Here is a 27,914-nt window from a genome sequence, read left to right on the forward strand (position 1 = left end):
CGCCTTGGCTTATTGGCTTCGCGACTTTTTTTATTTATGCCGTCCCACGGCGGATGGACAACCCAACTGTATGTAAAGGGGCTTCTTGACCCCTAATCAATAGAAAATGCGATGTTCATGGTACATGTAACTTGTTCTGCTACATAGATGTGAAATGCAAGATATTATTATCAATTGTAAAAAATATATGGTGAACAGTACCTATTTATAGTGAAGTGAAGGTGAAGGTGATATAGGTCTTAGCAAATGCGTCTTCAAGCTTAGACCTATAAAGCTATTCATCAAATCGAATACCTGTTAGCCAACATGCTATGCTGCTGGTTACTTACCATTGCTTTGCTGCTTACCGCCTGTTGATTACGAGGCAGGCGAATGGAGCTCTTCTTTACCTGGCTTATGAGATTGAGATCTGCGTGCTGGCTATATATCCTCTGATATCATAAAATCGGGAATCTTTTACTAGCTGACATGCCAAACTAATGGTCTTACGGTAATGAAACATAGTATGTGTTCTCCTTCAGAACGTTGTTATGGTCTTATCCGTATAACTGGAGAACGAGAGATTCCTACCTCAGAGCCTTTGGAATGAAACCTGTCTCTCCCTTACAGGATCTAGTATGATTTGATACATTGACAGGTTCGCCTACTTAACGACCTACATAACTAATACACTCTAAACCCAATTTAAGGCCCCTGATCTCATGTGAGCTGCTCAATACAAAATACTCCTCGTCGGCTTAGTCTCTGTACAGCCGTGTAAACCCATCTGCCGGGGGTTGAAGCCAATTCCGCTCATCGTACTTTGTCCCCTCTCCCTCAATAACATGAAATGTGTAAATGATGCGCCCCTTCTGACTCAAGTTCTTCTCGCTCTTATGTAGCAAATTACCATGTATCAACACTAGCGAACCCGCCTTTACCTCACCCATCTTATACTCACCATCCTCGTTCTGCCCATCCCTCACCCCATACTCCTCACCCGACGGAAATTTCGCTTCCTCATTATCCGCAAACTCGGTGCCTCCACCCTGAGCGCGCACGAATCGTTGCCGAATAGGCGCCCATCGGTGACTCCCCGGGAGGAAACTCAGACACCCGTTCTCGGCCGTCGCGTCCTCGAGCGCATACCAGAACCCCACGGCGCTCGGCGGCTCCGTGTACAGGAACGTGCTGTCCTGGTGCGGCGGCACTGCACCCCCGATCTCCGGCTGCTTGCAGATGACCATACTCTGGAGACACCTCGGATCCCTGAATCTGAGAGCGCGCGCAATCGCCGCAGGATGACTCTCCTTACGACCCGCTTCCACGCTACCCCCACTAGTCCCTGCGCCCAGTAAATCCGGATTCAACGCCGGATCCAAGAGCGCCGCAAATGGTGGTGAGAGAGCATGCAAAGCGTGCCCTATCTTGTTTATGGCGCGTGCTTTGGGCTTGGTCAAGTCGCCCTGGGTGTCGAAGGCGTCCTCCTCGAAGAAGAAGCGCACTTTGTCGCCGGACGTTAGGAAGTACTCGTCACCGACATGGGCGGACTTTTCGCCGGTGCTAAACCGTGTTAGAGGGTGTGATGATAGTGGGAACTCCTCTAAGAGCTTGTGCGTTTCGGCGAGGAGGGCTTGCACGGTTGTGGGGGGGAGGGCATCAGGAATGATGAGGTACCCGTCGCGCTGGAAGGTGGCGAGCTGGTCGGGGGTTAGGCCGCCGTTTGAGGCGGTAGTTTCCGAGGACATTATGTGATGTTTTGAGGTTTTGAGGTTCTGAGGTTCTGTAAATTGCTGAGGCTAGGTTGGAATTATGTGGGATAGGCAGGGAGCTGCATGTAAACCAGCTGGTTGGAACTTTTGAACCTCGGAACTTATGATGTCGGCATGCGATAGTGGGGTCACGGAGCTTAGCTACGGAGCTCTTATCGATATGATCCTGAGATGAGGGGTCGTCACATTTAATATGCATAACTGGAAGTTAAACACAGTATATTATGTAGTTATACGGTACTAAAGCTTTACCCCTTTTAAATTTCTACATGTGTTTAAGGTTAGTTAATTAGGTATAAGTAGCAATTTTAGCCGACTTAAACAAGTACGAGTTGCACAGCTTCCTACCTAAACCAGCTAACCTACTCTCTATTATATTTTAAATAATCTATTGTTTTTCTTACCGTTAGTTAACAGTTCTTTTACCATGAGTTCGGAACAAGAGGTCCTATCGGGGCCACCTGCCCCTGAGCTACTAGATGATCGGATTTGGGTCGACGGATGCTGGGATTTCTTCCACCACGGTCATGCAGGTGCTATGCTACAGGCGCGCCAACTTGGCACAGAGCTGTACGTTGGTGTGCATTCCGACGAGGCCATTCTGGAAAATAAAGGCCCGACGGTAATGAATCTTCGAGAACGGTACGGATAGCTCTTCCTGGATCGCACTTTCAAGAGCATTCTGCTGATCTCTGGAGTTACATGAAAAAGGCTCGCCGCAGTGGATGCCTGTCGCTGGGTGACCCAGTCCGTCGCATACGCACCGTATGTTACGCAGCTAGATTTCATAAGTCACTTCGGCTGCAAGTACGTAGTGCATGGCGACGATATCACGTCTGATAGCAGTGGCGAGGACTGCTACCGCTTCGTTAAGGCGGCGGGTCGATTCAAGGTCGTTAAACGCACACCCAGCATATCAACCACCGATCTCGTCGGTCGTATGTTGTTATGCACCAGGACGCACTTCATCAAATCCCTAGAGAGGGTTCTCAACGGCCAAGAGGGTAGCGGTACCGAAGCTGAGAGGAAGTCAGAAGGAGACGCCATGTTAAATCGAATCCGCCAGTACGCCACCGACGAGTCTGGGAAGAATCCCGGCGCGGATGTGTATTTCTGGTCAGCCTCCACGGCCGCGAAGACCGAAATTACGGATGAGAAGGGCTCGTTCCGCCCGCTACTGAAGGGACATGGTCCAAAACCTGGCCAGAGAGTCGTTTACGTCGACGGGGGGTTTGATCTGTTTTCTAGTGGACATATCGAGTTTCTACACCAAGTTGTTCTCACCGAAGAGAAGTTGGCGAGAAAAGAAGGCTGGTATGATCAGCAAGCTATCGACGAACGCCGAGGCAAGGGCGCTGATTACGGCCCTGTATTCGTTGTTGCTGGGGTTCATGATGATGAGGTTATTAACTACTGGAAGGGAGTTAACTATCCGATTATGAATATCTATGAGCGTGGTCTATGCGTGCTTCAATGTCGGGTACGTAACTTCCTTTTTCCTCAAACGCTTTCTCGCTTTTTTTATCCTTTCTCAATAATATCCCGCTAATATTAATAGTACGTCAACGCCGTTATCTTCGGCGCCCCCTTCTCGCCAACCAAATCATATCTCACGAGCTCTCCCTGGGGCACACCTGACGCTGTGTACCACGGACCAACATCGTTTATGCCGCTCTCGTATGACCCGTATGCTGTGCCGAAGGAAATGGGCATCTTCCAGGAGGTTCAGAGCCACGAGTTCCAGGACGTAAACGCGGGTACTATCGTGCAGCGTATCATGAAGAGCAGAGATCTCTACGAGGAGCGGCAGCGGAAGAAGGGTGCGAAGGCTGTAGGTGAGGCTGCGCACCGACAGAGGGAAATACTGGAGGAAGAACAGCGGTGTAAGGAGGAGAAACTAGCTTCTGCGTAGAGTTGCAACGGAATGCTGGTTGGTTTCATTACATGCGACAGATAAGAGGTCGATAAAAAAAACTGGTATTACATTGTACCTTAATAGTAGTTTGAGTAGCGCTGGCTAGAATAGAGCCATATGATTATCTGGGTTATAGTATAGGAGAAAGAGAGCGGGTGGATCGCTTCTTTTTTATCTTTGCCTAATAAGTTCTCCCACATTTCGTTGACCCCGATCTTTATGTATGATGTGTTACAACATAAATATCGAGTTGAAGTTTACTCGATAACATGATTCTAGGTTAATGTTATATACTTTTTTTTTAGAAGATCTGTCTTGTTTCTATTACCTTCAACGATTATACGGTAAGTTTGGGTAAGAGATACTTAAACTTAGCTACTAAAACCTCAAGTACGCGTGACGATTTACCAAAGGTAAAGCAGCGTGTATCACAAGGCTCAGAAATGGTTGGATAAGCTCGAAGCTTGCGGCTCCGTAATGCGCAGAAAAAGCACCTTTCTCCTGCATATACACATGTGGCCTCTTAAGGCATCAATGACAATAACCATAATATATGAGCTTAGTTCAAGTGACAGAAATATGATAGAAGGCTTACGTGAGGCTACTAGGAAGCGAAATCTTAGGTGAGACGGTAACGCAAGAATGCAGGTGATCATAGGATTCTAATTTTGGTCTACTTATCCGCCTATCTAGTTCTGACGCTATCCATGTACCGTATCTTATTATGCCTACATATAGGCCTCCAGGTGTATATACAGCTGTATATATAGCTACCAGTTATATGTGGCTTGCTAGCTGAGCTGTTGAGATGGTGGAAATAACTCGGTTACTTCAATATTGTGCTGACGAACCAACTATCGCAACTTCAAGGCTACGAATGAATTTATTTTTCTCAGTCGTATTGAATGCATAGAGCCTGTGAAGGTCGGAAAAAGAAAAGGAAAATAAGCGGTGAGATTATCATGTTAACTAAGCCATTACTGAAAAATGAATGGACTTATATAAAAAGAAATCAATACTACATGTACATGCATATACGTATAGGTATGCATTAGCAATAGGTATATCATTGTTTGAGTCAACAGGGTAAGAATATGTAAGCACCTTGTATATGCTGCCTGTCAAGTCTGTCAAGGACTTAGGTTAGGTGTCGCCTTTTTACGGCTGGGGAGCTTGGACCAATCGGATTGGGATATGAGATTTTCCAGAAGGAGCCAACGAACATCAATCTTTAGGTGACGTGACTGCGAAAGAAACCAAACCCCCTTCCGCTTGGAGACCAACAGGTTTCACAAGCACCTCATCGTCTGCGTTACACACCTTTTAGACAGGATAGGGGCCAAGTATCAATCAGCATGATTTCTTTTTCGATCAGGTACGAATTAGGTATGTATGTGCATTAAAAAATTCCGGATGGTTTCGGATTTTAAGGTTTGAGTGCTTTATTTGAATGCCTTCAATATGTCTTGTCAAATTCTATTACATCATTTAGTACATGTATCGGGCTGTAATAAAAATTAAAGTTAAAGCAATGTACCGCTCAATATAGGTACGATAGGCACCGGAAAGCTGCAGATTTCAGCAGGTACCTTTAATTGTAGCACACGGATGTCTTAGAGGTCTGTGCGCCCTTCTGGAAGGCGCGAAGAAGCAAAGAAGCTTCAAGGAAAAAGGAGCTGGGGCCTTCTTAGGGTCATTTTACTGCGCTTTTAACTGGGGAATGGCATCTTAAACAAGACCCACTCCCCCAAATTCCCAAGGGCTAAGGAACCAAGAGCCGTTCGTGATCGTCTTCTTTTCAAGACCTAAGCAACTTAGCATCCATCACTCCATCCCCCTCAATCGTCACTCTTTTGCCACAGACAACCTGACAACACTTCGGATAGGAACAGAATCTATACTGTTCCTATTCTACATGCTACGCACTCGTCTACAAAATTAATATTTGTACACACTTTTTTATAGTGGTATATTCAGAGTAAAAGGAGATTTGATTGATTTGACCTTATTCCTACCCCTCCTCATTTCCCATTTCCCTTATCCCGTATTCCTCCTACGATATTCCACCCGGACGGACATATTGGAGAGCTGTAGCTAGGCTTGCTACTTTGATAAGGACAAGTCTCACGCAGTACTACGAATAGTACTGTCAACCTAAAAACAGTCACGAGCAAAGTCAGCTGTGCCAGGCTGTGTCGACTGCGTACCTCACAATAGTAAGTAAAGTAGTTGTACCTGCATCTTTATCTCCATCTCCCCCCCCCCCCTTTATCCATTCATCTATAGCTATTCTTCTGTACCTTTTGCTTGTTCAGATTACCCTGGTTTATTCAGCTATTGTCCTCCCGATATTCCTAATTTTCTACGTATATACCTACCTTTTCGAGCTTATCTTCCTTTCACGCCCTGTTATTCATCATTGAAATTATCATTGCCCTGCTTACGCAGCGCCCACCATACTTCCATTCGTGTCCTCGCCAGATTTCAGAGCATAGCCTCATCTTGTGTAGTACCTACTACCTCCTACCTACAGCTCTCTCCCTTAGCGCCTTATCATTTCCCGGTTTTCCTCTAATGAGCAAACTGTCGGCTAATCCGAGCTGGATATGCTAGCAACTTGAATTTCTAAGAACCACCAAGAACAATAGTCAGCAATACGTATATCGTACGTATATCGCACCCATATCTTCTGAGGTTACTCCCTAGGTAATATTACAATCAACATTTCCTTTACCCACTAGCCTGAACGCTCCTTATTCAGAAAGCGTCTGCCTATACCCCCGACCATATACCTGAGCTATTGAGCCCTCGAGACTTTCATTGATTGCCTTAGTTTTGCCTCTGCTACCTTATGCGCCATGTCTCTACCTGTTGCTTACCAAAATGAGATAGAAATTCTTGAAAATCAAGTCCGGCTGAAGAACCCACCCGATATCCTACAATTTTGCTCCGACTATTTTCTTCGTCGTCTTGCCGACGAACGTGCTACCTATCTTAAAACCCGAGGCTCTTCATCACTCTATAGAACCAGCGCCATGTCGGGAACAGCATTCACGAGCCCTTTCGCGGCAAACTCTAATCCTTTCAATAACGATGGGTCTAAATCTGAGTCTGGAAGAAGCACGCCACCAGGTTTATTAAATGTAGTTGAGGAAGACGAGAATGACACCATCACTTCGCCCACAACCCCGTCATTAAGGCCTAGTACATTCGTGTCCACCATACCTAGCGCTTCTTTTCGCGGCCCTTTTGGTGGCTCCTTGGACGGGTCGCTGGATGGTCCCCCATCTGCGTTTAGAACGCCACCAAATCCTGATAGTTACCCAGCTCAATACAACTTTGGCCGTCGCACTTCGGTTTCCGCCGAATCGCTGAAGCCAGTGGCGGATGTTAATGATAACTGGACACCCCCATCATACCCTAAAACCGCCGACCAGCTAGAGAGGTTGAAGAAGGCCATCGAAGGCAACTTCCTATTTAGTCACCTGGATGACGAGCAAAATGCTCAGATCTTGGGCGCTCTACAAGAAAAGCCAATTCCGGCTAAGGATATCAAAGTATGCATCGCCCCCTTTCAGTGCCCATGCTAGAACCTAACATTAGTATAGGTTATTACCCAAGGTGATGCGGGTGACTATTTCTATATCGTCGAAAGGGGCTCTTTTGACGTATACGTCAACGACGCGGGCTCACTCCAACCTGGCCCCGATGGTATGGGTAACAGAGTAGGAACCATACAGTCTGGGGGCTCTTTTGGTGAGCTGGCCTTGATGTACAATGCGCCGAGAGCCGCTACTGTTACTTCTGCTGAACCTGGCTGCACATTATGGGCGCTTGATCGCGTCACATTCCGTCGGATTCTTATGGAGTCTACATTTGCACGTAGAAGACTATACGAAAGCTTCCTAGAGGAGGTACCACTCTTATCTTCCCTCACGCCCTACGAAAGGTCAAAAATCGCCGATGCACTGGAGACTAAGAAGTTTCCTAAGGGCTACAAGATCATCACGCAAGGAGATATCGGCACCTCATTCTTCCTCCTAGAAGACGGCGAGGCAGATGCTTTCAAGAACGGGGGTTCGGAGTCGGTGAAGCATTACAAAAAGGGTGATTTCTTCGGTGAGCTTGCGCTCTTGGACGATAAGCCCCGTGCTGCGGACGTCATTAGCGCTACCGAGGTGAAGGTTGCGACTTTGGGCAAAAATGCGTTCCAGAGATTACTTGGACCTGTCGAGGGTATCATGAGGAGAACCAAGTACGTAGGTGTTAAGTCAGGGGTTGAAGACGTTGACCCCCTACACGCGACATTTTAATTGACTGCGCAGTTCCAATGTATAGGCGGTGAGGATTAGACGTGACACTCTAGGAAGGGGGGGGTAGTTTAGACGACGGATGGCAGCATTCATTTTTGGAGGAGGCGTTCTCGGAATTACCCTCGTTTTCCGTATTAAATAGGACTTGTGATAGCTATTGATACCGCAGCAGGGGCATTTTACCTATTTGAACTTGTTCCATACAGGACCTAAGTTGGTATCGTGATTCTGTTATGAGTTGGTACCATGTTTCCTCTAATTTTCAACCGTAACGCCGTCTCCCAGCCCGCATACTCGAGACCATTTTCTCGTCTTCTTCCATATAATATTCAATCTAGCAATAATTTCAAGCGCTACTTCTTTGTCTTTCCAAAACTTGCTGTCTCAATCCTTCGGTAGCAATCTCGGTCTCGAGCACCTTACCGATACCTCGTCTCCAAGCCTCGTCGAGCCCCTTCAGCTCGCCGCCAACCTCATCTTGAACGCGCTTCCGCTGAATATTAACGACGTCGATCTCCTTTTTGGCGGCGTCAAGTTCTTGCTCTAGGCTCCGCAGCTCAGCTTCTAACTGCCAGTTTCCGACTAGCCAAGCATTCTTGCCGAAGCTGTCTAGAAGCTGTAGATGTGTGTGTCGGCCGGACAGGTATGTGGCGGCGGTATAGGCACGCGAGAGCTCGGTTTGTAGGTGTGAAGGATCAGAGGATGTGGAGGAGGGGTCAATATCGCTGGCTTCGTACCGAGTCAGGTCGATTGCGCGTAGAGGCTGCTTAGAGGCGATACGTGTGAGTTCGCCGGTTATGGCGGGGGTGAATTTTGGTGAAGGGAGGGGGGGGAGGTTGGAAGGAGATGGAGAGTCGGAGGATTGCTGTTCTTGGGCGATCAGGGATTCAGCGGCTGCACGTTCGGCGGGCGTGGGCTCGGGGTCAACGTCTAGTTGGTGGTGATGTTAGTTTGGATGTATATAAGGTAGATACCTAGGTAGGTATATTGGAAGATAGCAATTGTATAAGGGGAACTGGGGAGCTTACAAGGAAGAGACTCATGGACCGTAGTACGGATAGAGGAGGACATGGCGAATACGTCGAGCTCTTAGAGTTACTAATGGGCTAACGTCTGGATGTTAATTATGTTTGTTTGGTTTGTCGCTAATTGAACATCGCGAATAAGACGTAAGAGAACGCGATCACGAACGGGAATTTTGATATCGTTATCGTTATCGAGGCGTACAGGTGTCAGCAGCTGTTTAGTGTTCAGCGCAGTGGGAGCCGGCAGAGGCGGAAACGTCGCGATGGGGTCCCCGAATTATCTAGAGTGGGGCTTCGCGGCAGGGGTTGAGCTGCTAATGACGTATACTTGTCGTATGTACCTAGAACTTAGAACCTACATAGGCAGCTGTGCCTTCGCGATGGGTTTCAAAGAAGACATGATTTAACTCGGATTAGGTTTCTATGGCCCTTTATCTTAATTGAGTCACTACGTGTTTGTTAACCTCGAATGATATACTATTACGCCGAGGTATTCAGCATAATACCCTTGGGAATGGTCCTATTATAGCACTTAGTTTATATCCACGCAATCGTCAATCCAGCTCTTCCGGTTGCTGTGCTGAATGACTCGCTTGCTGGTCCTTGGGCAGCCCATCCCGACTAGAAATACTGGGTACTGTCCGTCGTATCCGAATAATTAGCTCCCAGTCGCTTGAGACCGTGTCGTAGAATAAGAGAGTCAATATGTCACGAGGCCAAGAAAGCGAAAAAGATGGAGATAGCTCCCCTTTACTCTCGGGATTGCGACAAGATCACGACAACAATACTCGAAATAGGCTAATACCTAGATTGCTTCTAATATTCCTACCGTTTGCGATATTATTTTTGATCGCGAGTCTCCTGCCGCAACGCCTGACGCAGAGTCTTACATTATGGCTGTCTTATTCAGGGGAGAGCTTGAAGGGAGAGTCATATGGTAGAGACGATGAATATATTATTGGAGTTGGAAAGGCTGATATTACTGGGTGAGCACTTACATAACTAGGAACTTAATGCTAGCAATATGCTTATACTTCGTGGATGGTAGTCCTTGCGTCGAGATCAACTTAATGGGATATGCCGATCCGCATCAAATTGGAACCGGTTTGCGACAACGACTCCATTCGCGAGCATTTATCGTAGCCGACCCTGCCAACCCGTCCGATAGATTCGTATACCTTGTCCTCGACACCCAGTCAGGTGATACGGCCGTTCGATATGGTATCTTGTCGGGATTACAGGAGCTTGGATCCGAATATGAAAACTACGGGCATCACAATTTGGCTGTGACGGGCACTCATTCGCATTCAGGTCCTGGTGCTTGGCTCAATTACCTGTTACCTCAGATCACGAGCAAGGGCTTTGACCAGCAGAGCTATCGGGCTATAGTCGATGGCGCCCTCCTATCCATTCGTCGTGCGCACGAAAGCCTTGTGCCGGGACATCTTAGTGTTGGATCTACTAAGGTATTCGGGGCCAATATCAATAGGAGCCTTTTCGCGTATCTCTCAAACCCGGAAGAAGAACGTGCAAAATACAACATCAGTTCCGAAGACGACGGATCCGTAGAGAAGGACCTTACTATGCTTAAATTCCAACGAGCTTCGGATAGCAAAAATATTGGCGTGCTTACTTGGTTCCCTACGCATGGGACTTCAGTGCTTGGAAACAACACTTTGATATCAGGTGATAACAAAGGAGTGGCGGCATATTTGTTTGAGAAGAGCGTTGCGGGTGATGAAACTGCAGCAGAGGGTTTTGTTGCTGGTTTCTCACAAGCAAATGTTGGTGATACCAGTCCCAATGTTCTTGGAGCGTGGTGTGAAGACGGTTCAGGACAAATGTGCAGTTTCGAGACTAGCACTTGCAGCGATGGTCGATCTCAGCATTGCCATGCTCGAGGTCCCCTTTTTACGGTTGAGGATGAAGGAACATCTTCATGCTTTGAGATTGGCAAACGCCAATACGAACCTGCAAAAAAGCTCTACGATCAACTCAACCAGGAACCGAATCCAGTACAAGGGGGCTGGGTAAAGTCCTTCCACACATTTCACAACATGTCGAATCATCAGTTCCAATTACCCAACGGGACGGAAGTCAGGACATGCCCTGCGGCACTGGGTTACTCATTTGCGGCCGGTACCTCTGATGGACCTGGTGCTTTCGACTTCACCCAGCATAACAGCAATGCATCAAATACCTCTCCAATGTGGCGTGTGGTAGGCGGTATGCTGAAGAATCCAACGAAGGATCAAATCGCATGTCACGCCCCAAAGCCCATCTTACTCGATGTTGGTGAGGTGTCTAGCCCATATCAATGGACTCCAAATGTTGTTGACGTACAAGTCTTCCGCGTTGGTCAATTGGTTATCATTGTCAGTCCAGGTGAAGCAACAACCATGGCTGGACGACGCTGGAAAAACGCAGTTGGTAACGAAGCGACAGCGCTATTTGCGGATGAGGGTCGATCGGCTTCCCCAATCGTTGTTCTCGGTGGTCCTGCAAATAGCTATACACATTATATCACTACGGAAGAAGAATACGGGTAAGTATACCTTCGTCTTTTTACAGATAGCTATTCATTGCACATTTTCTTGTTTTTCATATTAGTAGTTTTTTGCACCCCTACAGCTACGATACCTATGCGGAGATTCATCGTCATTCGTATCACATATCATCAAGACTTATCCTTGCGAACCTCCTCGGTTTAACTTTAGTGCGATGCATGGCATTTCATGCAAAGTCCAGTAATGCTTACGTTCAAAAACAGGATTCAACGATACGAAGGTGCGAGCACACTATACGGGCCGCACACCTTGGCGGCCTACATCAACGTCACTCTGTCCTGGATACCGTCCTTGAGTTCGTCGGCTAACAGCCGGCCACCTAGAGGACCAGAACCACCAGATAACAGTAACCGTAGTCTTAGCTTCATCCCTCATGTCATTCATGATTCTCCGCCTCTCTTTAGAAGTTTCGGCAATGTTAAGCAAGATGTAGAAGAGAAATACCAAAAGGGCGTACGAGTAACTACGAAATTCGTCGGTGCCAACCCAAGGAATAATCTCCGCCTCGAGCGGAATTATGCCGTCGTCGAGAAGCTCATCGACGGAGTATGGAAAGTGGTCCGTGAAGACAGCGACTGGCACCTGGTGTTCCGGTGGCGCCGCACCAGCGAACTATTAGGTACCAGCGAGGTTGAAATAACCTGGGAGACGGCGGACCCGTGGGCGGAGCCGGGACGCTATCGGATCCGGTATTTTGGCGACGCCAAGAGCTTGGCGGGGCAGATCACGGAGTTCGAGGGTGTAAGTAGTGAGTTTGAACTCGTTGATGATCAATGACCTATGATCGCCCGATCGAGAACCTGTGGGGTAATCCAATGAGCGGCTCCGCCCAGTGCTCCGGGTCGTGTCGCTTTGTTTGTTTGTTTGTTTGTTTGTTTGTTTGTTTGTTTACACCGTTTATATTTGCACATCATATCATATCTTACAGTGGGGACTCCATGCATAGGTAGGTACACGATAGAATGAATGTAGTACCGTAAAGCTTGGAGTATTACGATGGCGATGTGCGGTGCCGTCAGCTGCGCGTCAGGTTTTCTTAGGACACGAGGAAAGGAAACTTAATACAATACAATGCAGGTCTATCTTGTCGGATAAATTAAGTGGTATAGATAGGGGTTTGATAGATATTATCGCGGTACCTACAAAGACGGGGAATACTTGGAGAACGGCAAAAGAGGAAAACTCCATACCTCTTAAATCAGGGGTAAATTGGAGATTGTTCTATGTATATATGTGATGGCTGATCTGATTTGTGACTTTTTTTCTTAATGAAAATAAAAGAACGGCATGGCCTTGGCTTAGTGATGATGATGTGTTTGTTCGGTACGTTAGATTCGATGATGACGATGAGATGTGATATAATCCGTCCATGCATGATTTCAATGCTGTACCTTGCCAACCCCACGGGAATATCATCTCGTATTCTGCTGGGTTTATCCTTACCCCTTTTCTTCTTAGCTGCTATGTACATATGTATGTACATTCATAGCCAATATTCACACTCCCTTACGTCGTTCGTACCTGATCTATAACAGTACATTAAGACATTGTTTAATAACCGAATATTCGGGAACTAAGTGTTCTAGACCAGGAACCGGAGATTTGTGAACCCTTTTTTTTTTCGCATTCTAGAACTGAAACCTCTAAGCTATGAAGACAGATTTAACTAGGAGATGCCAATAAGTTTACGTAGTCAATGCAAGACAAGATTCAACAAGAGATCTTATATTGCGGAAAAAAATATGTAGCTCGGGTTCCTAACACCGTCGCTTTGAAAATATGAATATGTACTGTGTATGCCTATGCATGCATGCACACTTTGCTTGGGAAAATACCTAGCGGTGAAACTAGTCGTAGTATTCCCGGTGTCCTGCTTGCCCTTATCTCCATTTCACTTCCATCCTTCCGGCGGAACGATTGGAATGCGTAGACCTCAAACGTATTGCCCCTTGAAACGGGTGACGCGGAAAATTGGTCGTCTCTTATCTCCAGCATCCCCTATTTTGTCGCGTCTCAGCACGTCTAAGATATACGCGCGTAGCTTAGACCGCTTTCGTACCTTGAGAGCGGATGTTTGCGTATCATAACGTATGAACAGAACAGGAGGACGTAGCTACCTAGGTAGCCACGCACTTCTGAACAGGTGAAGATGATATATTCGTGAGAGGGGCGAAGGTTGCGAAGCGGGGGGACAGGAGAGGCACAGGCCAGGGATTAATATAGCGAAAAATAGTTAGATTTTATGCCCCGTCTCTTTACCTCTCCGTATAATATCGGAAATAGGCCGAAATATTAGGCGGCAAAGAAACATTAATAAATCCTCTTTTTATACCTCATCCTTTGCCTACGGTAGTGCTAGCAGCGCAAAGTGGCCACCGGCCACAGGTCGCGCCGTGAACTGGAGGCCGCCGGGGTAATCGCCGGTAGCAGCATCGTAAAGATCAGTCAGTGGCTTATTAGTAGGCGTGCTATCAATCCAACCAGCGATCAGGCGGATGAAAGTATCGCGAGTCTCCTCACTAGAGATAGCTGCAGCCCATAACATCCAATCAGTCTTTGTATACGTGTGGCGTGTATCGAGCGGTACACCATACTCGAGCGCTACCGTCGGGTAGAAGTCTGATTGTATGTCATACACAGACTTCGGTACAAAATCTCCAAATCCCAGCAGTGAGTTGGCGTACAAGTTGTAGAGTAACCCGTGGGAGTCGTCGTCTCCATAGCTCAGTGTCGCGTGCGGCGGGTCCGCTGCCGTGTTCAGCCCGAATCCTTGCCACTGCTCAATATAAGACTTCGCTGTGTCGTCGAACGACTTGGCGTCGTCATCGTTGCCCGTAAGTTCGGAAATCTCGGCCATAGCCTTCAGACCGATAATTCCCTTGAGTCCCAGGTTCGTCTGGTTAGCTAGAGAGCCTGCAAAGTCATCGGTTGAAATTTGATCTGCGGGGATCAAGGCCTCGTCTACGAGGTAGCCTGCCCATTGCTTCAGAATGGGATAGTGCTGGGTAAGGTAAGCATTGTCGCCGGTACGTTGCGCATACGCAAGCACCATGATAATCATGTTACCACACTCTTCTAGTGGCATGAGCTCATCATCACCATTAGGATAGCCCTTAGCGACGGGGAAAGTACCAAGGTCGTGGATAGCGTTAGTGTTGGGATAGTGGCCGCTCTCCTGATTGAGGAATAACGGCTTGAGCATGTAGTCGAGCAGAGAGGGGTTCGTGTATAGAATCAGCGGAATGGCGGGGAAGATGACGTCTACAGTTTGGATGTCACTGTTTGAGCTGATCTCCTTGAGGAACACTAGAGGGTCCGCGTCGGTTCCTGTAAATTGTAGGGCGCCGAACGTTTGTCTGACACTAAGGCTTGTCAAAGTCAAGTAGTTCTGGCCTGCAGCAGCTAACGAGTCCGAGGCCACCTTGTTATCCAAGTCCGTAGATAGCTCCGAAACCTCGTCGTAATCGTTGTAAAAAAAGGTCACCTGCAACTGTTAGACTGGATATTTATATTTTACATCATTATTGAAACTAACAGCGTCAACAGCCGAGTCAAAATAGCTCTGCCACAGTGCAGGATAAGTGGTGAGGTCGCTGCCTTCTCCTAGGAGGTTGATTGCGCCGTCCTGTGTCATACCAAGTGTATACAAGGTTGAAACGGTAGACGACCCGACGGAACCAAGGTCGCTAGAGAAACCGAAAACCGGCCTACAGAAAGAATTAGTATCCAAGAGAGGCAGGAAAACAATACTTAAAGACCCCATCGTGACGTACCAGTTATCTTGTACAGCTCGGAAGTTAGTGTCTTTGGTATTGGGAAGAACACCTTTGTTGATAAAAGCGCCTCTCACGTCAGTGTCGGCCCCAATTTGCCATGAGAGCTATGAAATCATATCAGTCCTGCTCAGCGTTGGGTTATTTAAGTGGGCTTCTCTGCACTCACATTATCCTCATCTTTGGTGGACCAGAACCAAGTGCCCCAGTTTGCTTGCTGGTTAGTCTCGGAAATCGCCGCCTGGTCCTGACGCTCGAACTGATGGTATGCAACTCCGTCGGCAGATTTGTAGTCCCACTCGATAATGGCGTTAAGGTCACCAGAAGCCCATTCTGTGAAAATTAGTGAGTAAATATATCACTACAAAACGAGGGTTGCCTAACTTACCAGCTGAGACATCAGCGTACAACTGAACATCATGATTGGCGCCGTCCAGCGAGTGTACACCAACATCGAGGTAAGAGAATACTAGAGATTGTCGTTTCAGATCGGAAGGCGTTACAGGCGACAAGAATGTGATATTCATCTCAACCTTGCCGCCTACGTTCATCACAAACGTGCTTCGTGTCGACGTGTAAGAGAACTCAGTTTGATCTACCACATCCGCGCCAGGCGGTGCGCCTAGCCAGTTGTACGCTTTCCCATCTACACGGATGAATCCTGCCCAGCCAGTGTTCTGTTGACTGCGTAAGAGTTAGTTTATGAAGGAGAGCAAAATCCACGGGAAGGGAAAAGCAAACCTCCAAAACTTTGGCCATTCACCAGCAAGATAGCCTCCATTCCCACCGTCGCTACCGACATTTAGCCATGAGTTGAGGTATGGCGACTTGACAGCTAGAGGAATTGCAGGAGGCCTTGCAGGACTAAAGCTTGACGCGGCATCAGCTAAGCTACCGAGAAGGGCCACCCCGGCCAGCACGCTTCTAAGTCCCATCACGGATGTTGAAGTATAATGAGTAAACAACCCAAGGTATAAAAACCTAGAAAACCTGAAAGAGTTTGGATGGGGGGCTGTAAGGGATGGTGGGCAAGGTCCGATGCTTCGGAAACCTAAGAGAGAGAGAGAGAGCAGTCGAACCTGTTAAGGTATGTTGATGTGATAAACTTAGAAGGGGCGAGACAAAACTTGTGCTCGAAGTTGGGACGAAGGTTGATATTTGAATAAGATTCCGAGCCACTTATCTCCGTACGAGATATGCAGGCCAATCTAGGATCTGGAGGCGTCCAAGCTAGCAGGATCAGATGGGTGGACAAATAAGGAAGGTTTCGCAGATGTGTGGAAGTACAATGCGGACAGGGAACTGGGGGGGACCTTAAGCAAAGGCTAGGGATAGAGAGAAAAGAAAGTAGTCATGAGACTGAGTATATGCTACCATGCATGATCAGGTCACCACCTAGGCCGGGGCGTATTCCAGCTCTATTCAGTCTTGGCCTACCTCATATAGAACTACATATTTACAGTATACCTCTAAACGAAGCCAGCTACCATTCTCCAAGATGTGCTCGAGGAGCTCCGTGAAGCTGTAGTGCTTCGGGCCTTTGTGATGACATATTAGTCTATGGTAGCAATAGCACCAAGGGACTGCTCGGCGGGTCACAAGCCAACGAGTCCAAGATTCAAAACAAAGGATAGCTAGTTAGCACGCGGTAACCAGGAACCAGCTTCGTTGGAATTAAAGAGACCGCGTGCGAAATAAGGATCGTTAGTACAACCATAGACTTGCAGTACGTATAGACTTAGCTAAGAGCTCGGGGAGCTATGACGGATACCGGGCAATCCACCTTCCATGGAATGGGGTTTATTTAGGTAACTGTGGAGAGCGGTGTTTTTACTTGGTCGTTTACCTGGTCATTGAATAAGACCGGAATGTGCCGGTAGGGCCATAGGTCTCACCCGGAAGAGGAAGGAGATCTACGGCCCGTCAGAGAAATATAGAGGGAGCGGGCACGTTGTTATGATCCAGTGACCTACACTATTATTGAATCGGGGCGCTCAGCCGTCTGGAGCCGTCGGTTTGCCGCCGTTGTCTCTGATCTTGACCCAAAGAATGATGGAACCGAGAGCCAGGCAAAATTTTTGTATCACCCGTAGATTCGCCTGTAGATTCTATGTCGAACATTTTTTTTACCTGCGGGTTCAGGTACCGCAGCCAGCCGCTGCAAATCCGTACCTGATTGTGTTTAAGAACGAAAACAACAATCTTAGGACGTGTTTATTTTCTCCGGCTGCGAATAAGACAAGCGCGTGTCACGCCGCCACGTCAAGCTACAACGCTGCCATAATGCAGGTCCGAAAAAGCTTATTAATGCTAGGAGAGCATATATAGCTCCAGGGCTCTATTAGACCCTAGAAAGTTTTGCCGCCCTTCAACACTATTGCCTATTCAAGACACAGCGCATAACGAATCGAGCTAGAGTTATTTGAAGGGATAGGCTGTTTTTCTAAAGTCAAAAATTAATCTGCCATTTTGGGTCTATTCTTAGTCTACTTCGCCAAGGACGTTATGCATATTGCTGCCCTCTAGTACTCTGTGAGAGTCACAGTCCTGAAAATTTTTCTCTCTCATGGCATGCCTGCATGTTCCCGGGGGAGTAAGCTCACATGTATATATTGGCGTTGTGGCCGGCACTTTGACGAAGTTTGGGGGCCTCGGTAGCTTTAGAGGCTGTAGAGGCTTTAGATTCGGACCATTGAGCTGTGCCGCTTCGCAGCTGGTCCATGTAAAGACGGACGCAAAGTAGCTCCCGCTTCCAAGCTTTTCTAGGCGGCATTATGGTAGCCCCCGATTCTGGGGAATCAAGCTTGGCGCGGGGCAGTGCTAATTTCTCATCTGTATACCGTGTTGTATCTTCTCCGTAATTGGCTTTAGAGATCTCGTGTCTTGCGTTTGCACGGTCCTTGCTGTCATTTGAGGCTTGGTAGTCCCTTACATGAATCTTGGTTGGGTAATCTGATACTATTGTATTCCGTAGAAGGAAGGAGTCCAATAGTCGGTGTAGTTGTGTAGCTGTGTAGTTCAAATGTCAAACACCAAACTATAAACAATAAATCGATTTCAACGGTTTATTGTTTGCTCAACCCTGTATAAACCCCAACCCAGCTGATGTGCGGGGGATCGACAACTGAGACAAAGAAGAGTAAAGCCTTAACAATATCTTCTTTGATAATAACTTAGAATAGATTTCGTTTATGGAGTCGTAGCTATGGGTTAGTTAATACTAATACGCACGGTACTAATCCGTATGCATAGTAGGTACCCAAATGTTAGGTAATATGTGATGCGGCAACTTATAGTCTGAGTCGCACAAGTTCTCTGCCGTACTAATAGCATGTGCTAAAAACACATACACCTAGGTACATAGGAATAGAACTTAAGAGTAGAATTTGATTGATTTAAGCACCCGGCGGTGACGCATTGGCCGCCGGGTCCCAGCGGCAGGGGCAGCGCGGGGCATGAGATTATGATCATTACCCCAACGACCTCACGTGTCGAGGGTTTAATAGTCTTATTCTCACCTATGCCAAGTTTTCCGCTAGGATCGGGGACTTCTCCAGCTCACGACAATCCGGGGAAAGCGTCGATGGCTTCCGGACTATGTCAACTAGATATCGCACATGAGGTGTAAAAAAGCGGTTTTAGGCCAAGATCATGGGATCTTAGCGTTGCATTGGCGCCGCGCGTCCAAGCCTTTTCACAGTCCCTCTTCCTGGTCCCTATGACTAGTTTCACGATATATGTTAGTATTCCGCGTAAATTGCGCCGATTAGATGCCGCCTTCATGGATAGAGTGTGCCACACGAGGTCTAGCCGCCCAGGTGGCCTCGGGATGACGGAGTGGCCCCAACTGTCGGTAAGCCTACCCATGGGAAGCTACTACAATATGCCGTGCTACCCCGCAATCTAATCATACAGAGGAACAAGGCCCGATGCTAGGGATTCCTATAGATTTCTCTGCGTTCTAGCTGGCCTCGTGGTTGCCTTCCAAGACTGAGCTGTCAGCAAGGCGTGGCCCATCATGTATGGGCGGATATTACACCTGAAGATATGAAGTCATTACCGTATGCCTAACCAACGCCCATCCATCTTGTTTTGTGGCGGCGCAGGAACGTTGCAAGTCCACTTGACGAACCAGCCTTATGTCGTAAACGGCGCATGCGATAGCCCTTGAAAGACTCTAACCTCATATTTCTTTCTAGGGTTGCCCTTTTGTCCGAATAGGAGGTTCTGGGCGGTTGCAGCCAAGAGATGTCAACCATGAATTCCATACTGAACTTACGAGCTAGAGATGGTGCCCATATGTCCTCTGAGGACCTGCCGTATTGGGCTATTTCGTGTCGGGGTAGTAGAATGTCGACATATTGTTATACAAAATATAGTGGTGTCTTATAAGAACGCCGGATCTAATGTTCACATGACTAATAGGTAACTAGTAAGAAGTAGGGTAGTATTTCTGCCAACGCCGCTTCAAACCTCATTTAGATGATAGATGTAAGAAGTTAACTTCAAGCCAAGTGGCATCGTTAATTATGATGCTGAGAGCTTATTTTTAGATTATTGGTTATCGGGCTTCGGGATTTTGAAATAAGATAAGACGGTAGCAAGCGACTAAAGCAGACGTAGGATGCTTGATACCTACTCTGCTGGCTAGTGAGCGTTGTAATTGCAGTGTAATGTCTCTGATGTTGCGCAGAAGCCGCCAAACGAAGTCAGCAACGACGCATTGTACCTACATTGCATTGCATTGAATCTGAACTAACCGTGGGGGCCATGCAGCATCTTCTTGCATCCATGGGCCGTAATTTTGACCTTGCTACCGGGAAATATTCGTGCCGCCGGTGCTCCAGCAAATTTCAAGGGTGTAGAGGAAGCATCATAGCATCTCCTATGTCTGTTAGAACATTTGACATATGAAACCCCCGCGAGCAATTACCACTCGGAATGGGTCCAAGTGAAATTAAGCCTGGCAGTAGGGATATGTGCCTTGGATACTAAGAACTTTATCGGTTGAGCTTTCACATGTCGAGCTGAATCAATGGATCGATACGCGCCGGTTCTGATTAGTCCGTCATACGCCTGGCTACTGTGATATATACTAATGGAATATGTTCCTGCTTCTCTCATCCTTCAGAGGCGCCCTAGTGCTCGATAGCAGTGAGCCTAATAATTGAATCGCATATAGGTATTACTAAGTTAGAAAAGCAGATTCATGGGTTGATATTCTCCGAGGCTCTGTAATACGCCATTGATGTAGATCAAGCTAAATGAACCCTGTTAAAATTCCCCGGCACCGGCTTGTATATTGTTACCTGCTCAATTATGAGCATGGTTGAGTGAGCGTAACAACTCGCCTCCGAACTATGGGTGGTTCAATGTCGAAAGCTTCGTCATGTCGAGATGCAACGTGCCACAAAGCCAGTCCGACATGGCGCTGAGCTTTATGCTTGCCGCATTATCCAGCATCCCGACTCATCGAAGAGAATTTGCGGTAAGAGAGTCGGCTAAGAGGCAGTCAATTAGTAAGGAATATATGAATCAGAGATGATCAGGATGCGAATGCACGAATAAGATACGAACAAGAAGGCTACGTACTAGATAAAGTTAAAATAATAGACATTAAAGGACTTTAAAATAGTAAATGAGGCTTTGTCGCGCTACACAGTGACGATGGGTGGCTTGCTTGTGTGCATTAGGTACATTATGTTACCGCGCCATCAAGTTTTAGTTCATGTTCTATAGAGAGAAATACGGGGTGGCTTTGCTTGGCTCATATAAGGACGCATGAAACAAATTAATTCCGTTGTAGGTAATAATTCGAGAGAGAGAGAGAGATAACAGGATTCTTTATTAACTTGTAGAGATTTTTTTTGTAGTTACTCGAATTGGAGAGTTGTTCGAGAAAAAGTTGATAATATCAAGAATTGAATATTGAAGCTTGAGGATTGAAGCTTAAAGCTTAGCAGCTACCCGGAGTTTAGAGTTGAAATGTCGGGGTTAGGTACATAACTAACAGGTACCTAGGTACCTAAGGTAAGCATGTTTTCTGTTACTTCCTATTAGCGTAGAGACATATAAATAATACATTCATCCAATACAAACGTCAATTGATCCTCATCTACGTATCTATCAATCTATCAAAATCAACCCTATAATCGGTCTAGATTTTTATATTCCTACCTAGAACTCATCGTGAAGCATCCGAATAAATGTAAACAAGACTAACTAAGGTTAGAAGATGAATGCAACTCGGACTTCTATACCCGGGAACTGCCAAATCTCAAACGAATCCTTCTATTGCTTTTCGGTATAGCTTCAGCGATGGATTCGAAATGCACTGCCACTATGAAACAGTTATATAACAATAAGCTCATCTATACGTTTCCAGCTGCCCTTAATGGGGTAACGCCACGAATCTGCCCAATCCTTCCACTCCTCATAATAGAAAATGAGTCTCTAACATCTAACTTATAGAACGATCTTATGCGGGCTCCCTATCATGATATCCCATCCGTACGATCCGTGAATCAAACAATGAGGCGCGATTGATCTCGCAGTTTGCTTTAGCTAGAATAAGTCGCCGCAATGCTGTTTATAACATTTCGTGTCAGACTCATACAGGGAGCGAACGCTCGATTCGACCCGGGGTACACTGTAGGTCTGAGTTAGATTGGTCGTTGACAAGACAGCAGACCCGTCCTTTTCACTTTTCTTATTCAGGAGTTTAAATCTAATGACGACCAAGAGATACGATACTACTCTATCGAATCCTTGGCTGCCATGGTTCCCCATGTTCTAAGTAGATATTTTAAGATCATGAAGCAAGTAGTTCGTAAATTTGGGTCAACCATAGAGCGAGACGACGAGGTCTTAAAACCCCAAAGGCTCCCCTCGTCCTATCGCTTTGTTACACATCGCGGGCAAGTGTTGTCTCTCATTCATTCCTATCTCTCAGTCTTGAGCTTTCCTTCTCTAGGGCTCGGCTAGCCATTCCTTTCTCCTGTTTTTTTCGTCACTCCTTTTTAGAATATATACACTGGTTTGTTTTCAATATGTTGTTTAGAGGAAAAGATGCTTTGGCCGTCACCCTCTTTCTGCTTGCGGATAGAGCAGCGGCACGACGACAATTCCCGCGCTATATCACGTTCGCGAACTCAACCACAACCGTAGCTGCCCCGAGCACAATCACTACGTCTATATTCGACTCATCCACATCTGCTTCTGAGACTAGTAGTAGTAGTATTATTACCCCTGAGCCTTCTACTTCGGACACTCTAACAATAAGTGGTACGAAGCTTTAGAAGACTGACGAGGTGAATTAAGCTAACAAAGTGACTAGAATCGACTTTGACGGCAAGCGATGTTATTAGCAGCACTTCGTCAGTAGACATTGCTACGTCAACTGTGACAATCAGCAGAAGTTTATCGGCAGACAGTTCTTCGTCCGCAGATGTTACGAGCTCAACTGTGGTCGCCAACAGCACTACGTCAACCGACGTTGCTGGCCCGACCATCACATCTCCGCCGCTCCTAAATACAACTTCCCCGTTCCCTACGTTTGGAAACGCTACATTCAATGGAACCGTCCCCTTGACGACGCTGACAGTCAGCGTGACTTCCGTCTCGACGATCATCTCATGCGCATCTACGGTTACTAATTGCCCGGCTGCCACCGATACCGCAGGCCTTACTTCGCTTCCACCAGATGCCTACTCGACTGTTCTTATAACGAGCGTCATCGGTGTCACTACTACCGTCTGCCCGGTCACCGAAGCCCCATCAATCTCATCATCTATTGTGGAGTCTTTTACCGTAACTCCCCCTGCTGGCCCTACTGACTCTGTTGTTACCGTTACTGAGACAGGATCTAAGCCTTCTGGAAGCGGTGACAATGGCGGTGATGTCCCCAGCGTCACTACCACTACAGACGGTGCTTCGCCCACAAATGTTGGTGGAAACGGCAACGGTAATGATGACGGTGGCGACAAAGGTGGTAACAAGCCTTCCGTCGTTACCGTGACTATCTCTGATAGTACTGGTATCGTTACCAAGACTGTAAGTTTTAGATTACCCTAGACTTCTTTCGAGCAGTTACTAATATTGCATCTAGGTAACTAACTCTGCCTCATCTGAGACCCCTATTGAGACGGTTATCATCACTACTACCATCAACATTGGCTCCTCATCCTCTGCTATCATTCGTACCGTAACAGTCTCGAACCCTAGAGAGGAGTCTTCTGCTACTCAGCCGCCTATCGTGACAGTCACCGTTGGTAATGGGGACGGAAAGGGTGAGGGTGGTACCAAGACTAAGACTATCATCCCTCCTACTGTTACTGTTTCGGGTCCCGCTCAATCAGTTGTTACTAAGACCGTCGGTGGTGGTGATGTTAAGACAACCGTCATTACCGTTTCCGCACCAGCACCCTCGGTTGTCACTAAGACTATTGGCGGAGGGGGTGCTGATACTACTGTCACGGTCTCAGCACCTGCTGAGTCCGTGGTTACCAAGACTGTCGGGGCCGGTTCCACTGTTACCAAGACCGTCGGCGGCGGAGAGGGTACCACAACTATCGTCCAGTCTACTGTTACAATCTCCGCGCCGACAGTTGTCACCAAAACTAAAACCATCAAGCCATCCACCGTCACTGTTACTGGTTCGGCACCATCAACGGTCACTAAGACGGTCGGCGGGGGTGAAACTACCGTCACCAAGACTGTTGGTGGAGGTGGCAGCACCACAACTGTCTTCGAAACCGTAAGCGGTGGTGCTACGTCTACCATCATCAGTGTAGTCACCTCTACAGTGACCTCCACACCTGAGGGATTATGCGCATGCACAACTACCAACCTTAAGTTTTAAACGAATTAAGGGGTAGTGAAGCAGGCGCCACATTTTCTGCGGGACAGTGTCCAGATACTTCATTTCTAAGCTAATAGACTAGGTTGTCTTATGGCTATTTCTTCTATATCAGCAATATTATTCTTCAGGTGTATATGTTCTAAGAGCGAGTCCTCCAATTCATTTCTCCGTTGAACGCTCGGGAGCGTCCTTTTTTTTTTTTTTTTTTTTCCCCACAAATGAGAAGCAAGATAGCTGGGCTTGTCCGCCTGGTATGGAATGAGGGAAACACGCGAACACGTTGTACATATAGGATTACAAAGGGATTGGGGTGTGATAAAATACTATAAGAGGCCTGGGACTCTACTTTGGGCGGGATACCCGGGCCACGGGATGGCCATTTGCAATATATGAACAGACTAGCTCTCCAAAAGTTCAATACAAATTTTATGCCAACTTTCGGATATTCGTGAACATTTCTGCCTAACTCTTATAGACTATAACAAAATGCTGAAGGTCTTGCCGGTACCCGATTGCGATATTCCGAGAGAGCCAGGTGGGTAGCCTGCATGATGCATGATGCGAGAAACTGGAACCCGGCGGAAGCACATATCCGGCATGACAGATAATTTATCTACGGCTGCCGGCAGGGTTGCACTGAGTCTGCGCGGGACATATATATTCAAAAATTTATGCAATGCTGCGAAGGTGGTCACAGGGACACACTACCGAAGATATGTTTCTTAAAGGTTAGGAGTGATGATTACGAGGTAATAATAAACCAAAAATTTGCCAAGTTAAAAGGATCTGGTGCGAAAGTCAGCTGAGCACCTATTAATGCGCATGGATAACATGTGAAGAGGCTGCTTGTGCAGAAATACTTGGTGAGTTTATGCTGGGTGGACGATGAGCTCAACGTAGTCCTTGAATCTAGATCTTACTCAAGAGGATATCACCAATAGGTTAGATACCTAGGTAGTCTTTTAGAAGGGTTCAGAAAGCAGGTCTACCGCCCAAAACGATAGCCTCTTAAACTCTTCAGTGAGTACACAAAAGTAAGGTGAGTCCCAACTTTACAAAATCTTACATAGATTAGACAAACTATGATCGAAAATCCAGCTCATTATCATCAAGTTCAGGCACACTTGCTCTGGATACCATGTAGTCTTCTGCAATGTCGCCCGAAACCCAACCAAATCAACGCTCACGGCAGTACTTCCTACATCTACATCAACCAAGTTAAAAACAATCTCATCGAGCGCACCGAATTGGTACACGGCTCTATCCATCAAAGCCCAAGTCAGACAACTGCTCTGCGGCCAGAACAAGAGCGCCTCCATCTGAGTAAGCTGCTCTGGTATTGCGAGCTGAGCTACCGCCCGCCACGCCGTCCTCGAGCCAATGCTCAGGCCGGATGGATACAAGCGCATTGACACGTGTATTCCCCCAGTATCGTCAGTTGGAGAGGTAAGATAGCGAAGCCAATGCCCACGCACGTCCTCGCCACGGACTATCCAATCAGCAACGCTAAGCCCTGGCCCAACATCATCAACAACCAGCGTAATGCTAGAGTCGCTCTGCTCGTCCCGGTAAGTACCCGCAAACCGGGACAAAGCATCTTCCTTGCCGGCGTCTTCGATAGCCGGGAGTAATAGCTGCGTTATAAGAGAGCTTATGATCTGCGCGGTTCCAGTACCAGCCTGAGACCCGGCAATAAGCACGCTTACGACGAGGTCGTAGTCCGGAATCAGACTAAACATCGCATGGTGCGAACCGAGGTCACCTGCCTTGCTATATACGTCTATTGGACGTTGGTCTGAGGTAAGCTTGTCGCCGCGCGCGATCTCCCATGGTGCGCCGATGAAGAGACCCGACGAGGAAGTGAGTGTCACGGGTTTTAACCACCGGCGGGTTTGCGATGGTGAGAGAAGCTTGTAAGTTAGTATTGCTTCGCCAAATTGGAGGAGGTCCTCCGTATTTGAGTAGAATCCCCCAGCCCTATTTTCTTTGGTCAAGAACCAGTCAAATGCACAACATCACACATATGCACTTACGGATCGTCGATTCCCAGAATATCGTCCCATGTTGTGTCATTTAAGCAGATAACACCGAGCTTATCATCCGGCTTCGCCAACGAGGTTCTTGTCATGCCAACAAGATCTACGACGTTCTTCTGAACGAAGTCGTTGAAAGGCAGCCCGGATACCGACTCGATGACCAAGCTGAGCAGGTAGAATGCCGTGTTTGAATACATAGGGGTAGTGTATGGCGCAAAAGTGGGATCCCGTTTCCCAAAATTTTCCCAGAAATCTAGTGCGCATATATCAGAGCAGTTAGGGATAATGCGGGTTATACCATCTACTGACCTTCTTCATTACAAGGAGCAACGCCTTGGAAACCACGGCATCCAAGAGTTTCACGAGCTTGAGGGAGTCCAAGTTTTGTCCAATCAGCCTCGAGGCTTGTCATGTCGGTTACAACTTGAGCAATGTATTAGCTGAGTGAGTGCAGTTCTTCATATGAGATTCTTACAGTCCGGTCCAATTCCACTCATGTGTGATGCTAGAGCTTGAAGTGTAATATCGTCCCAATCAACAGTAGTGAGCTGATCTCCTGTGCTTCCTTCTCGCTTCTTAAGCTCTTTGAGTTGTGGTAAGTACTTGGTGATAGGGTCTTCCATTCGGATACCCTCGGTCTTGAGGGCCGCCAGCACCGTAAACAGCTTGGACACACTTCCAACTCGATAGATGGTCGAGGCATTTATTTGCTTCGTTCCCCGCGGATCTAGATCCGGCGACTGGTAGTGTATATCTACCAAGGGTGTTTCTTCGTGGATAGACTTTACGCCGATTGACACTGTCGTGCCGTCAAAGAGTGCCACGGCGTACTGGTCTAGGACCCCCTTCAGTACTGCCAATACTTGCTGGACTGCCGGGTTTGAGCTCGGACTTCTCGGCGCCGGTAGGACTGGTCCCAAAGGCGGACAGTGGCCATTTTTAACCGCGAGGACGTCACGAGTCACCACCGCCAATAAAAGGGATATTTTTAAGAGTCGCATGATGTATCCGGACTCCGGTGCCTGTACCTAATTGCAGGGAATTGCAGGTAGTTACATGGGCAAGAAGGATATATAAATGCCCCAAGCTCAAGACCTGTACCTAAATAGGAGAGAATCTACCAACTACTACGTGGAGAATCAAAGAGCGGGCATTGCGTATTCGTAATTTATTCTCCGAGAAGACACAGGCTCGGAGCTGAGCCATGGATGATACAACGTACGAGAGCTTCGGAGTAGGATGAAGCTCCAGCCAATGGATAGCTTTGCTTCTGCTTGAGTGCCACTAAATTACATTCCTATGTTAGATCTCACTGGGAAGATGACGAATAGGAGTATAATGGGAGCTTTGCGCGAGTTTTTACTTAGCTATGTAAGGAATAGTAGAGTCAGCTTTAGCTAAGTAGTATATTGTAACTTATTACTCCTTTAGGCATAAACGTCCAGATCATACTACAGGTTTTAGACACTTATATTCTTCTTAGTTACTAAATTTGATGCATGTGTGTTCTCACTTATTCACAACCTATTCGTCCGAGAATCGAGAGCCAGGAAATCGGCATAGCCTTGGGTAGCAGTTTTGACGACGAAAGCGAATCCAGTGAAGACGAAATTCGGCTTTTTCCAGTAACCGACAGGGGTTGCTTACTGTCCAATCCCGTTTGCATGGGAGAAA

The 27,914-nt window shown here is 47.2% G+C and overlaps 8 protein-coding genes across 8 annotated transcripts; 4 read left to right on the plus strand and 4 right to left on the minus strand.

The window, feature by feature from the left end:
- Positions 1–737: 737 nt before the first annotated feature.
- GL218_05917 (Phytanoyl-CoA dioxygenase domain-containing protein 1) lies at positions 738–1,727 on the minus strand (the record flags this gene model as incomplete). Its single annotated transcript, XM_033582611.1, has 1 exon — positions 738–1,727. One exon carries the CDS (start codon positions 1,725–1,727, stop codon positions 738–740), a length of 990 nt encoding a protein of 329 aa, XP_033434425.1.
- A 451-nt stretch (positions 1,728–2,178) lies between these two features.
- Positions 2,179–3,663, plus strand: GL218_05918 (Ethanolamine-phosphate cytidylyltransferase; the record flags this gene model as incomplete). Its single annotated transcript, XM_033582612.1, has 3 exons — positions 2,179–2,393; positions 2,463–3,231; positions 3,310–3,663. 3 exons carry the CDS (start codon positions 2,179–2,181, stop codon positions 3,661–3,663), a joined length of 1,338 nt encoding a protein of 445 aa, XP_033434421.1.
- A 2,861-nt stretch (positions 3,664–6,524) lies between these two features.
- Positions 6,525–7,979, plus strand: GL218_05919 (cAMP-dependent protein kinase regulatory subunit; the record flags this gene model as incomplete). The annotated part of the gene is made up of 2 exons (XM_033582613.1): positions 6,525–7,223; positions 7,275–7,979. The coding sequence occupies 2 exons, from the start codon at positions 6,525–6,527 to the stop codon at positions 7,977–7,979; spliced, it is 1,404 nt and encodes a 467-aa protein (XP_033434420.1).
- Positions 7,980–8,325: 346 nt separating this feature from the next.
- Positions 8,326–9,050, minus strand: GL218_05920 (Pre-mRNA-splicing factor SPF27; the record flags this gene model as incomplete). Its single annotated transcript, XM_033582614.1, has 2 exons — positions 8,326–8,909; positions 9,008–9,050. 2 exons carry the CDS (start codon positions 9,048–9,050, stop codon positions 8,326–8,328), a joined length of 627 nt encoding a protein of 208 aa, XP_033434829.1.
- Positions 9,051–9,267: 217 nt separating this feature from the next.
- On the plus strand, positions 9,268–12,348 carry GL218_05921 (Neutral ceramidase B; the record flags this gene model as incomplete). The annotated part of the gene is made up of 4 exons (XM_033582615.1): positions 9,268–9,337; positions 9,915–9,990; positions 10,053–11,549; positions 11,775–12,348. 4 exons carry the CDS (start codon positions 9,268–9,270, stop codon positions 12,346–12,348), a joined length of 2,217 nt encoding a protein of 738 aa, XP_033434830.1.
- A 1,567-nt stretch (positions 12,349–13,915) lies between these two features.
- Positions 13,916–16,279, minus strand: GL218_05922 (putative glutaminase protein; the record flags this gene model as incomplete). Its single annotated transcript, XM_033582616.1, has 6 exons — positions 13,916–15,055; positions 15,107–15,278; positions 15,345–15,451; positions 15,514–15,677; positions 15,733–16,028; positions 16,086–16,279. 6 exons carry the CDS (start codon positions 16,277–16,279, stop codon positions 13,916–13,918), a joined length of 2,073 nt encoding a protein of 690 aa, XP_033434831.1.
- Positions 16,280–22,393: 6,114 nt separating this feature from the next.
- Positions 22,394–24,204, plus strand: GL218_05923 (uncharacterized protein; the record flags this gene model as incomplete). The annotated part of the gene is made up of 3 exons (XM_033582617.1): positions 22,394–22,628; positions 22,681–23,396; positions 23,452–24,204. 3 exons carry the CDS (start codon positions 22,394–22,396, stop codon positions 24,202–24,204), a joined length of 1,704 nt encoding a protein of 567 aa, XP_033434832.1.
- A 1,052-nt stretch (positions 24,205–25,256) lies between these two features.
- On the minus strand, positions 25,257–27,241 carry GL218_05924 (uncharacterized protein; the record flags this gene model as incomplete). Its single annotated transcript, XM_033582618.1, has 4 exons — positions 25,257–26,181; positions 26,238–26,493; positions 26,550–26,663; positions 26,716–27,241. The coding sequence occupies 4 exons, from the start codon at positions 27,239–27,241 to the stop codon at positions 25,257–25,259; spliced, it is 1,821 nt and encodes a 606-aa protein (XP_033434825.1).
- Positions 27,242–27,914: the final 673 nt, after the last annotated feature.

The sequence above is a fragment of the Daldinia childiae genome (assembly GCF_008694065.1).
Source record: "Daldinia childiae strain JS-1345 chromosome Unknown Scaffold5, whole genome shotgun sequence".
NCBI classification, from domain to species: domain Eukaryota; kingdom Fungi; phylum Ascomycota; class Sordariomycetes; order Xylariales; family Hypoxylaceae; genus Daldinia; species Daldinia childiae.